Below are 14,147 nucleotides of genomic sequence, written 5' to 3' on the forward strand. Positions count from 1 at the left end.
CCGTCAGAATAACCCCCCTGGTATTCTGGCTCTGCTGGATGAAGAGTGCTGGTTTCCCAAAGCCACAGACAAGACCTTTGTGGACAAGGTGCTCCAGGAGCAAGGCACACATACCAAGTTCCAAAAGCCACGTCAGCTCAAGGACAAAGCTGACTTCTGCATAATTCACTATGCAGGAAGGGTATGTATTTCTGTCCAACTGCAGTGCAACGTACTGGGAAGCATATACAGTATAAAGTACATACAAAGTGCTACTAAAATAATAAGTTATCACCTTTATTCATGCCGCGAATGTTTTAAGGCAGACTTAGCTGAATGACATCATTGCCTGGATACAATAGCCCAGTTGTTGTGCTGCTGCCGGAGGATTCTCACATCTGGTTCGCATTGGTGTGAGACTGACTGCTTACTGCAGCGGTGGTTATATAACAGAGGTTTGCGACTTTCACCTTTTTGTGGTGCACTGCAAGAAAAGAGCGATAGCATGCAGAATGTCATTCCTATGGGGAAGCTTGTCACTCAATGAACCTGAGAGTCCTCGGGGTTTTAATTAGGTTTACCTACAATGGTATCATTTCCTGCATTTGTATGTGTGACCACAGTGATGAGCATCACTCCAGCAACTGAAGCTTGCCATGACAAACACAAAAGAGATTGCGTCCCGGAGGCAGCATTACACTTGAACTTGTTCAAATAAATCCTCAGAGACAGAGTGGTACTCAGGAGGAAAATATGGGAAAACACTTTGAGTTTGCTTTTCCGGGATTCTGATGAAACCCAGATGGGGAACCGACATTCCTCATCTCAGGTTCCTCACCGTGTCAATTACATGTTAAGTCGCGCTCTGATCTGCCACTCTTTTTTGTGTGTTGGGCATCGTGGTGTTACAGACTAATCCAATTAACTGGAGCTGACATGGTCCCTCGTGGACACGCTGACCTGTCAGTCAAATGAAAAGAGCGCACAGTTTTCGAGGTGGCTCGGTGTAGTATACCGTACAGCAGATCCCTGCTTTTTGTGGTGGTTACGAACCAGGACCACCAGTGAAAGGCGAAAAATTGCGAGAAATTGATATGCCCATTAAAATGCAAATTTTTGACTGACATTCTCCTTTGATTTTGGATCAACATTTGCAATAAAAGTGACTGGTGTAATTATTAGATTAGATTCGGCTCCAGAACCCTCCCTTCTTCTCTTCATTATGCCTCACACATGTATTAAACACATTTAAAGTACTAAAAATGTGTAGGTACTCACCACTAATGACTGAAAATGTAAAATGATGGCGTAGCCGGTTTACAGCATGCAACTTTGATGCATTCGAGGACCGCCTAACAAAGTGCGAAATGACGAAAAAACATTATCAGTGAAGCAAAAAGACACAAATGTTAAAATTGTGGTCTTTGTAACGTTATTACATGGAGTCCGTGCATGTGACCTTTATCATGTACTGTATTCATTAATTATTACAAGCTTATGGTGAATGAGATGTGTAGAAAACACATCTCATTCACCATAAGCCTGCATTTTTTTTTTAAAACCAAATATCAGTTAATTTGCGGGGCCATGAATGCTGTATTCGATTTGGGCATGTCAAATGCAGAATATTCGTAATCATTAAAGACGGACCTAATTTGGTTCAGCACATTAATGGTGAGGTTTGGTTACAGACCCAGTTGTAGGACACCTACTGTTTTAGACTAGCGTAAGACGTTCACATATCCAAATGATATAGGAGCGCCGTGTTTTCTCAGGTGGACTACAAAGCTGATGAATGGCTCATGAAGAACATGGATCCCCTGAATGACAACGTGGCCACTCTGCTGCACCAGTCAACTGACAAGTTTGTGGCTGAACTCTGGAAAGATGGTGAGATGCCGTAACAACACCTGTTTGACTCATTTGGGAGGCAGGAAAATCAAAGGAAGAATGTGAAAGATGATGGAAGAGGAAAGAAAGAAGGGCATGAAAAGTAAAGGACGGCGATAGAAAAAATAAAGTGAATAAAAGTGAGGGGGAAGATGAGGAAAATGGAAAACAAACAAGAAAAAAGAAAACACAAAAAGGGGAAAAATACCACAAAGTGGAAAAGAAAGACCAAACCATCTTCAACTACATACTTGGTTATGTGCCAATAAGAGGAACATAATTAAATTATTCAACTGCTAAATCTTCCTGGATTTGTCTTATTCTGGTCTTTCACGAGGTATTTTACCATCAAAGCTTGTATATAGTTGCATCATTAGATTATTTTAGTATCTAATCAGTCAAGCAGTGTTTGTGTATACAGTGGATCCCCATTTTTTGCAGGGGTTGCGTTCCAAGGCCACCAGCCGTAATGCAAAGTGGCAGTAATCGCCCATAAAAATATCTATTTTTTAGGCTGTTTTAGGCTGTTGAGTTGTGACGCTAAAGAAGACGACTTTAGTGGTTTTAGTTCCTAGGCGGAGGATGATGGCAATGAATGACTTTGCTGGTAGGCTACTGTTTAACTAGCCATGTTACACGCACTGTTCTGCACTGTTTTGGGGGGAAAGCATTTATTTAATCAAAAGTTTAAATAATCTTGTGTAACATTTTTCTGTCTACTAAATAGCCCATCGTACAACGTGGACACCTCCAGCTATAGTCAGGTGCAGCCTACAGTACATATGTACAAATCTTTTTTCTCTTTAAATTCAGTGGGTGCGACTTACATACCGGTGCGCTCTATAGTCCGGAAATTAGGGTAAGTTTCTCTTTTTGCATGTCACAGCAGTCGTGGTGTGTTCAAGGGCCGCTGAACAAAGTGCAAAAGTTCAGCACTTGGATGAAAAAACATTATCAGTGAAGCATAAAACGTAAACATGTAAAAATTGCGGGCTCTCTAGCAGTGCTACGTACATGTATTCTGTACATTTTACCAGTGTTATCACATATTTACAAGTTATTACCACCTTTGGGCGAAGGAGATGTGTTTCCTGCTGAAAACACGGCCTATTTTCGGGGGAAGAAAAAGTGCAGAGCGCCACTGTTTTAGTCTCCTTTTACTTTATTACCTCACTCCACTGTCTTGTGCTGCCTTGTGTGCGTGTGTGTGTGTGTGTGTGTACTTCTGTGTGTGTGTTGTAGAGATTCAGACGTTTCAGAGAGCCTCTTTCTATGACAATGTGTCTGGGCTCCATGAAGCTCCAGGTGAATGGTAGCTTCTACTACTAGCTTCTCCTCATCCTCCATACTGGATCACTGGGCCGACATTGCCTCCATGGCTGCTACAATATGCACCCGCCTCCTTTGCATGGCCTGTTTGCTTTTTTTTTTTTTTTTTTTTTTTAGAAATGACAGGATGTTTTTTTGTCATGCATCCATCATGACTGGCAACCTCTTCTGTTATTCCATGTAGCACATTATAATTTTTAATCCTCCTGCTAAAACATGTCAAGAAAAATGGAGAAATTGCAGATTGAATAAGTTAGCTGTGCGTTATGACAGCTCTGAGGTCAAACCAGCCGATGGGTTGTGGTCTCAGTGGGTGGTTTTCACCACCACTGCAACACACCATTGTCTCGCCACAAGAGTGGAAAAGAGCTGCTCACATGAACCTTTATTAGCAAAAATATTACACGTCATCTCCAATATGTATCAAAAGTACAATGTGTCAAATTACCGTCAATAAAGTCCCATCAACATCTTTATCATGTAACATTTGTCATCACTAGTGGACCGAATCGTGGGCCTTGACCAAGTAGCTGGCATGAACGAGACGGCGTTCGGTGCGGCCTACAAGACGAAGAAAGGCATGTTCCGCACCGTGGGTCAACTGTACAAGGAGCAGCTGTCTAAACTGATGGCCACACTGAGGAACACCAACCCCAACTTTGTCCGCTGCATCATCCCCAATCATGAGAAAAGAGTAAGTCGCAACTTGGGTCCATCGCCTTCTTTCATGGCAAATTCTTGGATTTGCTGTGGTGCAGAAGTGCACGGCTTCACGCTGAGAGCTGCTTTTAATACTTGGTTTACACTATTTCGCAACACAATAGGGCCAGAATATGAGTTACACTTCACAGTATGATGTGGTGCAGTTTTACAACGTTACAATCCTTAACCGCTCTGGCAGTGCCATTCAAAACTTTCACATTGTACTTATTGTAAAGGCAGAATATTTGAAGCAGCTCTCATTAAGTAGGCAGTGAGTGTTTCCTGTGTATGTGTGTGTATCGCACTAAAACCAAAGTTACAATATGGATGAAAAAATCCGTTGTGAAGAGGGAAAAAAAATCATATAAGTCTCATTTACTGTACAGGTATTTATTTGCTCAATTTGTGTAACGCAATGAATTATTACGGCCACTAGGTGTCGCCAAAAACCACCATCTCACTTCACACGTTACATTACTGCATATACATTTGGACATATAGGTCACATCTGACTGTAAGTCGCATGACCAGCTAAACTATTACAAAAGTGTGACTTATACTCGGGAAAATACGGTTTCTGGAATTACTTTGAAGCTCAAATGAAATGTTTTTCATTCCACATCTCTTACGTCTTGTTTTCTTCCTCCCTCAGGCTGGTAAACTGGATCCCCACCTGGTACTGGACCAGCTGAGATGTAATGGTGTCTTAGAAGGCATCAGAATCTGCAGACAGGGCTTCCCAAACCGCATTGTCTTCCAGGAGTTCAGACAGAGGTAATGTCTTGTGTGTGATTCAATGAAATGACTTACCTTGTTGGACGTACAGTACAGTAAGAAAACTGAAACTTTGAAGGAAAGAAAGATAAATTCAGGTCTTCCTCTGTGTGTAGGTATGAAATCCTCACTCCGAACGCCATCCCCAAGGGCTTCATGGATGGCAAGCAGGCCTGCGAGAGAATGGTTAGCAATTAGAAAATCTGCACTTCAGTAGCTGGACATTCCTTTGTGATTGTATGAAATTGTTCTCCCTTTGGCAGATTCAAGCCCTGGAGCTTGACAACAACCTTTTCCGTATCGGCCAGAGTAAAATCTTCTTCAGAGCCGGAGTGCTGGCCCACTTGGAGGAAGAGAGGGACCTGAAGATCACTGACATCATTATTTACTTCCAGGCAGTTTGTCGCGGCTATCTGGCACGCAAGTATGAAATCCAGTCGCTGTCTTAACGATTAGTATAAAGGTCCATTATTTATAGTTTCTTAAAATTTTATGTCTTGTAATTTCTTGTTTGTTTTTTTTAAGCAAATCTGTGCAGCACATAAGGCCATCCTGCTTACCCAAGATACTGGGCAGGATAAAAAAAATGAATACAAATAATTGTAATAAAATAATTTAAAATAAAATACAAATTCAAATCAGTGAAATTAATTAGAATAAAAATGTAAGTAATGAAACTAATTAAAATTAAACAAATAGAAAAATATTTAAGTTAAAAACATTAAAATAAATGTGAAAACATTTAAATATAACATATAAAACATATAACATAAAATAGTTTAAAAAAAATGAATATGAAAAAATAAAATAAAACATAGTTAATGAATTAATTAGAAATTAATTACAGTATGTATATATACCTGTGTGTGTGTATATATATATATATATATATGTGTGTGTATATATATGTATGTGTGTGTGTATATATATGTATGTATGTATGTGTGTATATATATACTGTATATATAAGTATATATATATAAGTATATATAATTCAAGTTTCACTTTTTCTCTCGTGTTGCTTCAGAGCCTTTGCCAAGAAGCAGCAGCAGCTAAGTGCACTGAAGGTTCTCCAAAGAAACTGTGCTGCGTACTTGAAGCTGCGTCACTGGCAGTGGTGGAGACTCTTCACCAAGGTGTGTGCTTGTCGGTCAGGATGGTGGAATCTATACAATCATTGAAACACTGATATCCAATATGACATGGATTCTTCCAATAATATGACGACTGGCTGTTCATCCCCAAATACAGGTGAAGCCCCTGCTGCAGGTGACCAGACAAGAGGAGGAGATGCAGGCTAAAGATGAGGAGCTGGTCAAGGTGAAGGAAAAGCAAACAAAGGTGGAGGGACAGCTGGTGGAGATGGAGCGAAAACACCAGCAGGTTAGGGCTTCGAAGTGTTGACGCAAAATTTTAGGAATGTGTTCGTTCTTTCTTGAATTCTTGCAAAGCTCAATTCATGTTGCTTCTGCACAGTTAGCGGAGGAGAAAAGCATCCTAGCAGAGCAGCTGCAGGCAGAGACTGAGCTGTTTGCAGAGGCTGAGGAGATGAGAGCTCGCCTTGCGACCAAAAAGCAGGAGCTGGAGGAGATCCTTCACGACTTGGAGTCTAGGCTGGAGGAGGAAGAGGAGCGGGCCCAGGGAATGGTGAATGAGAAGAAGAAGATGCAGTCTCACATCCAGGACCTGGAGGAACAGCTGGATGAGGAGGAGGCTGCGAGGCAGAAGCTGCAGCTTGAGAAAGTGACAGCTGAGGCCAAAATGAAGAAATATGAGGAGGATATTTTGCTACTCGAGGACCAGAACTCTAAATCTGCAAAGGTAAGAAAGTGCTGAAAGTTCAAGTTCAAATGATTTTAGGTTCCCTAACAAGGTACAGAGCGGGGAGTGGAGACTAAGCCGTCTCTTCCTGCTGTCTTTAGGAGAAGAAACTGATGGATGATCGAATCAATGAGATGACCCTGATGCTCGCTGAGGAGGAAGAGAAGTCCAAGAACCTGGGAAAGGTCAAGAACAAGCAAGAGATCATGATGACCGACTTGGAGGGTAACACTTTTCCCATGTGAACCACACTGAAATCCAATGAGGGCGACACCTCTAACACCTCTATCTTCTAATCCAGAGAGGCTGAAGAAGGAGGAGAAGACCCGTCAGGAGCTCGAGAAGGCTAAGAGGAAGCTGGATGGAGAGACATCCGACTTCCAGGACCAGATCACGGAGCTCCAGGCCCAGATAGAGGAGTTAAAAGTTCAAGTGGTCAAGAAAGAAGAGGAGCAGCAATTGCTTCAGGCGAGGTAGATGATCGAACAAAACTAGTCTCCGCTACTTTGCCAACCAAATATTATATAAGTGAGTAGGAGCTAAAGGGGGGGTTTAATAGTGAGGCACTGAGAGTTTGCAGCATGATGGGAATGACATAAGTGGTGCGGTCATCACAGTTAGCATTGTTGCAAGATGTAGTCTCACCTGCTCCTTTATATGCTGCATTTTATTGGACTGACAGCATACAGGCCAGGCTTCTAATCTGGTCGACACAACAAAGTGTATTTATTCACCCATTCTCACTGTGTTGGAATGTGTTTGAGCTGTTGGTTATTGGGTGGGCATGTAATCAGTCTGGTATTAATACGTCTGGTACCAAATGTGCCAATGTTAAGTATTCAGGGTAAAGACTTTAAAGACTTTTGGTCAGAAAATGCTTTTAACTAAAACTCAAGTGTTACAGGATACAGAAGCATCTAAGCAGTTGTGTGTACTCACCAATCTTGACTATTGAAGTGGATTTTGTCACTATCATCACCTTGGGAAAATGAGTCAGGGGGGTTTTGACGCAAGTTTGTCACATTAAAAGAATGTCGGGCCTTTCTTGCAGCAGTAGTTTGCCACTGCTGCCACCCAGTGGTCAGACAGCAGACTAACGTAACTACTTTAGTGACAAAAAGGTACAATAGCTACAGCCTTTTTTGATTATCGTTATTAATAATAATAATAATAATAATAATAACAGTAATTGTATTATTTATGATTTTCATGTTCCAGTAGAATACAGGGTGTCTCAAGAAAAAAATAAAAGTGAATAGCTGAGTGACTGCATGTCCATGGAGTGGGGCCTCTGAACGCCAACGATGGGCATTTGGGTGGTGTCACCTTTGTTAGCATACCATTCAGGTGTAATGATGGTCATGGTAGCTGTACCTTGTTTATGTCTTAGAGGCTAAATGATTGAATCTTTTAGGAAGAGATGAAAGGACAGCATTGAAGGAGAGAAAGGTGGCGTCGCAGACCTCCCCCTCACTCCTTTTTCAAACCAGTCAACAGCCTGAACAGTCCAGTTGAGGTCGATTGAATTCCCTGAGAAATTAAATAGGCTTCATGTTGAGAAATAAATCATTATTTATCCAATTTATTATTCCATTCCAAAGAATATTGATTGCATAACCGATTGCACCAGAAAATATTCAGGATGTGCAAAAATGCCTTTCCATTGCTGGTGAACATCATTGTTCACCCTGTAAAAGTAAAACATTTAACTTGTAATCTCATTAAATGGGTATTACTATGGTACTACTAATCACAAGTTTCTGTGCTTGATGATTGGCAGGGGGGAAGATGAGATCAGCCAGAAGAACAATGCTCTGAAACAAGTGCGGGAGATGCAGGCCCAACTGTCCGAGCTGCAGGAGGACATGGAGTCAGAGAAACAGGCCAGGAACAAGGCTGAGAAGCTCAAAAGGGATCTGAGTGAAGAGCTGGAGGCGCTGAAGACCGAACTGGAGGACACTCTCGATACAACTGCTGCCCAACAGGAGCTGAGGTATCACTTACTGCAACTGACATACAGGAATCAGGAAGGTTTAGACTTTTCTGTCCTTTCCAGAACCAAGCGAGAGCAGGAAGTTGCAGAACTGAAGAAGGCCATTGAGGAGGAGACTAAAAACCACGAGGCTCAGATCCAGGAGATGCGGCAGAGGCACAGCACCGCTTTAGAAGAGCTGTCTGAGCAGCTGGAACAGGCCAAGAGGGTGAGGCACCTTTTGGAGAATACATATCACACATGTCTCCAAAGACGTGTTGGCTGCTGTGTTCGATGTTGTGCTCCTGTGCCTAGTTCAAAGCCAATCTGGAGAAGACCAAGCAGAGCCAGGACAGTGCCAACAAGGAACTGGTCGGTGAAGTCAAGAACCTTCAGCAGGCAAAGACAGAGTCCGAACACAAGAGGAAGAAACTGGAGGCTCAGCTGCAGGAAGTCACGGCCAGAGTGACTGAGGGGGAGCGGACCAAGGGGGAGCTGGCTGAGCGTACTCATAAACTGCAGGTGATGTACATTCACTTTCTGTGTCAGAGGTCAAAATACTTATTGACCAACAACATCGTTTTCTTACCAAGCCTGGCACTGGACCAGTTTTGTTATCTTAAGTCAGGGCTGTCACTTTGATATTTTTATATTTATATATTTTATTTTGAAAAAAATCCAAGACAATGTTACATATACAGTATGTTAAGACAAAAATTGTGTTATTAGTATCAGCCTTTCTGCTTTTTCCATTCAGGATATATTGTGCCTTTTTGCTCTGTTTTTACAATTTTTTTGTTTAATTTAATTTGTGTTTTGTGCCGCAGGCCAATAAAAAACAAACCCATGCAAATCGCCCCCAGCTCCAATTTGGAACGCCTGTCTTAAGTAATACAGGCGCATCTCAATAAAGCTTTGAAAAGTTCATTTATTTCAGAGGTTCTATGAAATTAAATATTAGATATTTACACACATATATATGTGTACTATTAGATGATTATAGCTCATAATACAATAATACAATATTATCATAATAACACATTTTAAAAATGCAGTAACTAATACAAAAAATCAGCATCTCATCAAATTAGAAAAATTGGCAAAAGTTCAATATTGTAAACTACTGACAAATGAAATCCAATACCTTCTTGAGCCTTTAATTGGCCTCTTTGTCTGAATTGAACTCCTGCAATCGAATAACTTGTATTAATAATCATTTTCAAATTTATTGATATGGACCCGCATATACTAAAATCTGAGATATACTTGCCGAAATAAGCAAAATAATCTGCAAACACAAAGAGAAAATGTGACCTGTTGAAACACTTGAAGCAGGTAAAATGCATTTGCACATAAGTTGTACGTGGAAGCATTTGACCTAATAACTTCATCTTGCGTAGATTTCAATTTTTGGTGCCCCTGAGCAAGGCTAAAAAAAGTACTTTTGTACTCTATTCTGTACTTATATCATGTAAGTGTTGTAAAAACAGTCCCGTTAATGTGAGCGAGGGTAAGGAGACAAATGAATGGATGGTAAACACTCTAGTTGACTTACGCTGACTGTGTCCCCGTACAGACTGAGTTGGACAATGTCTCTGCCATGCTGGAAGACGCGGAGAGGAAAGGTATCAAGATGACAAAAGACGTTTCTGGACTGGAAAGTCAACTCCAAGACACTCAGGTTCTCTACGTCACCCGTCAGTAGGAATCCTGCCAGTGACCTCTTGGTGTTTAGCTAACTAAATATTTTCATGCAGGAGCTTCTCCAGGAGGAGACTCGCCAGAAACTGAACCTCAGCAGCCGCATGCGGCAGCTAGAGGAGGAGAAGAACGCCCTCCAGGAGCAGCAAGAGGAGGACGAGGTGGCTCGCAAAAATCTGGACAAACAGTTGCTGACCTTGCAAGCTCAGGTAGGTCAGACGGCCACTCTTATGCGCAGATGTCTCTCCAGCGATTCTCTGTTTGCGTCAGGCTTCCCTTTTTCTGTATGTAGCTCTCAGAGAGCAAGAAGAAGTTAGAGGATGACGTAGGGACCATAGATTGCCTGGAGGAGGCGAAGAAGAAGCTGCAGAAGGACATGGAGTTGTCAGGCCAGCGCCTGGAGGAGAAGACCATAGCGTTTGAGAAGATGGAGAAGACAAAGACTCGTCTTCAGCAGGAGCTGGATGATCTGACTGTTGACTTGGACCACCAGAGGCAGATTGTGTCCAACCTGGAGAAGAAACAGAAGAAGTTTGACCAGGTGAGATGCTTACTGGGAAAATATTTTGGATCCACAAGTCACAGGTACACTGTTCCTATTTTGACAATGGAATATTCTTCTCTGTAGATGCTGGCTGAGGAGAAGAGCATCTCAGCTCGCTATGCGGAGGAGCGTGACCGGGCTGAAGCTGAGGCTAGAGAGAAGGAGACCAAAGCTCTGTCCATGACCAGAGCACTGGATGAGGCTCTGGAGGCCAAAGAGGAGCTGGAGAGGGTCAACAAGCAGCTCCGTGCCGAAATGGAAGATCTGATGAACTCCAAGGACGACGTGGGCAAGAATGTGAGCCTCATAAGATCGGTAAAGCCTGGTTGTTTCCCTGACAGTACCGTGGTGACGTCTTCTGCTCTGCTGTGGGCTGAAGGTTCACGAGCTGGAGAAGTCCAAGCGCACTCTGGAGCAGCAGCTGGAGGAGATGAAGACTCAGCTTGAGGAGCTCGAGGATGAGCTGCAGGCCACGGAGGACGCCAAGCTGCGTCTGGAGGTCAACATGCAGGCCATGAAAGCCCAGTACGAGCGAGACCTTCAGGGCCGTGATGACCAGAACGATGAGAAGAAGAGAGCGCTGATTAAGCAGGTGCTACATCCCTCTTGAGAATCGCAGCCTAACATTTCACTTTGGCGCATGGTATTGATTTGGCTCCTCCCCTCAGGTGCGAGAGATGGAGGCTGAGCTGGAGGATGAGAGGAAGCAGAAAGGTTTGGCCGTCGCTGCTAAGAAGAAACTGGAAATGGATTTGAAGGACGTGGAGGGTCAGATAGAAGGAGCCAGCAAGGCTCGAGATGAAGCCATCAAACAGCTGCGCAAGTTACAGGTCCATGTGCGACTCAGATGAGGACTTCATGCACCATGCCGACCATCTCACTTACGTTTCTTCTTCAGGCCCAAATGAAGGACTACCAGAGGGAACTGGAAGACGCCAGGGCTTCCAGAGATGATATTTTCGCCCTGTCCAAGGAAAACGAGAAGAAACTTAAGAGCCTCGAGGCTGAGATTGTGCAGCTACACGAGGTAGGGGACTGTCGTCACCATATCACACCTCGGTGTAGCATCAGCTGAAGATATTCCGAACATTTTTGGTGACTTTCTGCAGGACCTGGCGGCATCAGAGAGGGGTCGACGCCACGCCGAGCAAGAACGAGATGAGCTCCAAGATGAAATTTCTAACAGCACATCTGGAAAGTTGGTTACTTGCTGACTTACTACTACTCGTACATGTGTGCACTACATGCATATAACGCACAAAACAAGTTGGACGTGTTTATCTACAAATTCTAAAATGATTTGAACAAAAGCTGTGCGTAAAAGTGTTTTCAGTGCATGTTATATCTGGGGAGCTGGATCACAGCATTTGCACATGGACCCGAAGGAGAGGTGAAACATCTTCCAGCAAACCAAGGGAGTCAGGAGGGAAGGACCGTTTCTTCTGTAGACCACCCCTCCGCCTGGGGTGCCATTTGGCGCTTTTTCTTGAAAACAGCAGCCGGAAAGTGTTTTTCTCAGATGCAAGAATTGGGCATCTTTCGTAGGGCTTCCTAAGGAAAGGAAATAAGGCAGCAATGGGAGGATTTTTTGGGGGTTTTCGGGCAAGACTCTTCTGCTCGCATGACTTCAAGAGCAGCTGTTTTATGAACGAAACACAGTTCGATGCCACATTCTACAATATTCATCCAATTACATCCAACATCCAATTCTTCTTTAGTTTGCTGATAACCAGTTGAGGGGGGCGTGCCTCCATACAGCTTGTTGAGGAGGGGGCTGGATCAGATTTTTGGTCCCTATACACAACTTCACATTTGAGTATTTTCTTAAAATAAACGTCCTACAGTGCCCCACCGGGGTACAATAGCATTTTAAAAGCCCCTGAAATGCGCAGGATAGATTGACAGGGAACTAATGCTCAATTGATCAACTCACCTATCGATTAAGAGGTGTGTGTCTTGTGATATACGTGGATATCACCGTAGTTAACCTGCTCCTGACAGCCATCACGCTACTTGTGTTGCAGGTCTGCTCTTATGGACGAGAAGAGGAGGCTGGAGGCTCGTATTGCTCAGCTGGAGGAGGAGCTGGAAGAAGAACAGGGGAACATGGAGCTTCTCAACGACCGCTTCAGAAAGAGCACCATGCAGGTGTGACGGCGTGTTGTTCCTTCAGTTTTGTCCACAGGTGCACATGCACCAGCCCTCACTGGTCTCTTCTTGCGCGTCCGCAGGTGGACACGCTGACCACAGAGCTGAGTGCGGAGCGCAGCACAGGCCAGAAGAGCGAAAACGCCCGGCAGCAGTTGGAGCGCCAAAACAAGGAGCTGCGGGCCAAGCTGGGAGAGCTGGAAGGCTCGGTGAAAAGCCGCTTCAAGGCCTCCATCACCGCCCTGGAGGCCAAGATAGCGCAACTGGAAGAACAGCTAGAGCAGGAGGCCAAGTAAGCAATAGAAACGGCACTAGCAATTCAAATCCTACTCATGTACGTTCTTTTAACCTTTGTCGGTTGTTCTCTGAAGGGAGCGAGCTGCAGCCAACAAGCTTGTTCGAAGGACTGAGAAGAAGCTGAAAGAGATCTGTATGCAGGTGGAAGATGAACGCCGCCATGCGGACCAGTTTAAAGAACAAGTATGCTTCCTGGGATTTTGCTTAGTAGTTTATCGTGGCCATCACACTTTATGCTCCCGTGTCGAGGCGCCAGCGTACGCTGTGCATACGAAATTCTGGCCCTTGTACAGTTTTTGTATTTCTTAGAACGTTGCCTGTTTGTGTGTGAAGGTGGAAAAGGCAAACTCGCGTATGAAGCAGCTAAAGCGCCAGCTGGAGGAGGCAGAAGAGGAATCCACGAGGGCCAATGCATCACGCAGGAAGCTGCAGAGAGAGCTGGATGACGCCACAGAGGCCAGCGAGGGTCTCAGCCGGGAGGTCCACACACTGAAGAACCGCCTCCGGTACTCTTGCAATAAACTCTAATTCACCACTGTCTTATATGCTATCAATGAGAAGGTGTAGGTATGGCCAATATGTAGTGGTACTATATAGTATTGTACTATACAGTACTCCAGTACTATAGGCAGGCAGGTAAGCACTGTAGGTACTAGGGATGAGCAAGTACACCACTATCTGTATCTGTATCTGTTCACCCAGCTAAATTATCCGGATGTGTATCTGTACTCTGAGTGGGCGTGGCTCACATTACAACAGTCTGAAGTTGACATGGATTGGTCAGAAATTGCTATATTTATTGTTTATTATGCAGCTTTGTGTGTACTGTGTATGTGTGCAAGTCACCTGCAAGACTTTATTTAATTCATTTTTGAATGACCTGTGTGGAGTTGGTGATTCCTGCAAACGTCCACTGATGGCAAAGAGGGAAGTAATCTGTCAGCCTGTAGTTTTCTCAAAAGCACCGTGTTCAGTACTATAAGCTCATTT

General features: G+C 43.6%; 1 protein-coding gene across 3 annotated transcripts in view; it reads left to right on the plus strand.

Moving 5' to 3' along the window:
- The window catches only part of LOC129171784 (myosin-10), a 54,082-nt gene that overhangs the window by 38,298 nt on the left and 1,637 nt on the right, over positions 1-14,147 (plus strand). For all 3 annotated transcript variants that reach the window (XM_054760786.1, XM_054760788.1, XM_054760787.1), the window contains 26 exons: positions 8-181; positions 1,755-1,869; positions 3,699-3,892; positions 4,553-4,674; positions 4,791-4,860; positions 4,938-5,098; positions 5,702-5,810; positions 5,926-6,057; positions 6,151-6,495; positions 6,597-6,720; positions 6,797-6,968; positions 8,276-8,488; positions 8,552-8,696; positions 8,783-8,989; positions 10,044-10,148; positions 10,225-10,377; positions 10,461-10,709; positions 10,797-11,009; positions 11,092-11,304; positions 11,381-11,542; positions 11,611-11,739; positions 11,822-11,910; positions 12,737-12,860; positions 12,944-13,152; positions 13,232-13,340; positions 13,491-13,663. In XM_054760786.1, the coding sequence (XP_054616761.1) occupies positions 8-181; positions 1,755-1,869; positions 3,699-3,892; positions 4,553-4,674; positions 4,791-4,860; positions 4,938-5,098; positions 5,702-5,810; positions 5,926-6,057; positions 6,151-6,495; positions 6,597-6,720; positions 6,797-6,968; positions 8,276-8,488; positions 8,552-8,696; positions 8,783-8,989; positions 10,044-10,148; positions 10,225-10,377; positions 10,461-10,709; positions 10,797-11,009; positions 11,092-11,304; positions 11,381-11,542; positions 11,611-11,739; positions 11,822-11,910; positions 12,737-12,860; positions 12,944-13,152; positions 13,232-13,340; positions 13,491-13,663 (4,211 nt within the window). The remainder of the gene's footprint in view (positions 1-7; positions 182-1,754; positions 1,870-3,698; positions 3,893-4,552; positions 4,675-4,790; positions 4,861-4,937; positions 5,099-5,701; positions 5,811-5,925; positions 6,058-6,150; positions 6,496-6,596; positions 6,721-6,796; positions 6,969-8,275; positions 8,489-8,551; positions 8,697-8,782; positions 8,990-10,043; positions 10,149-10,224; positions 10,378-10,460; positions 10,710-10,796; positions 11,010-11,091; positions 11,305-11,380; positions 11,543-11,610; positions 11,740-11,821; positions 11,911-12,736; positions 12,861-12,943; positions 13,153-13,231; positions 13,341-13,490; positions 13,664-14,147) is intronic.

Source organism: Dunckerocampus dactyliophorus, chromosome 18 (genome assembly GCF_027744805.1).
Source record: "Dunckerocampus dactyliophorus isolate RoL2022-P2 chromosome 18, RoL_Ddac_1.1, whole genome shotgun sequence".
NCBI classification, from domain to species: Eukaryota; Metazoa; Chordata; class Actinopteri; order Syngnathiformes; family Syngnathidae; genus Dunckerocampus; species Dunckerocampus dactyliophorus.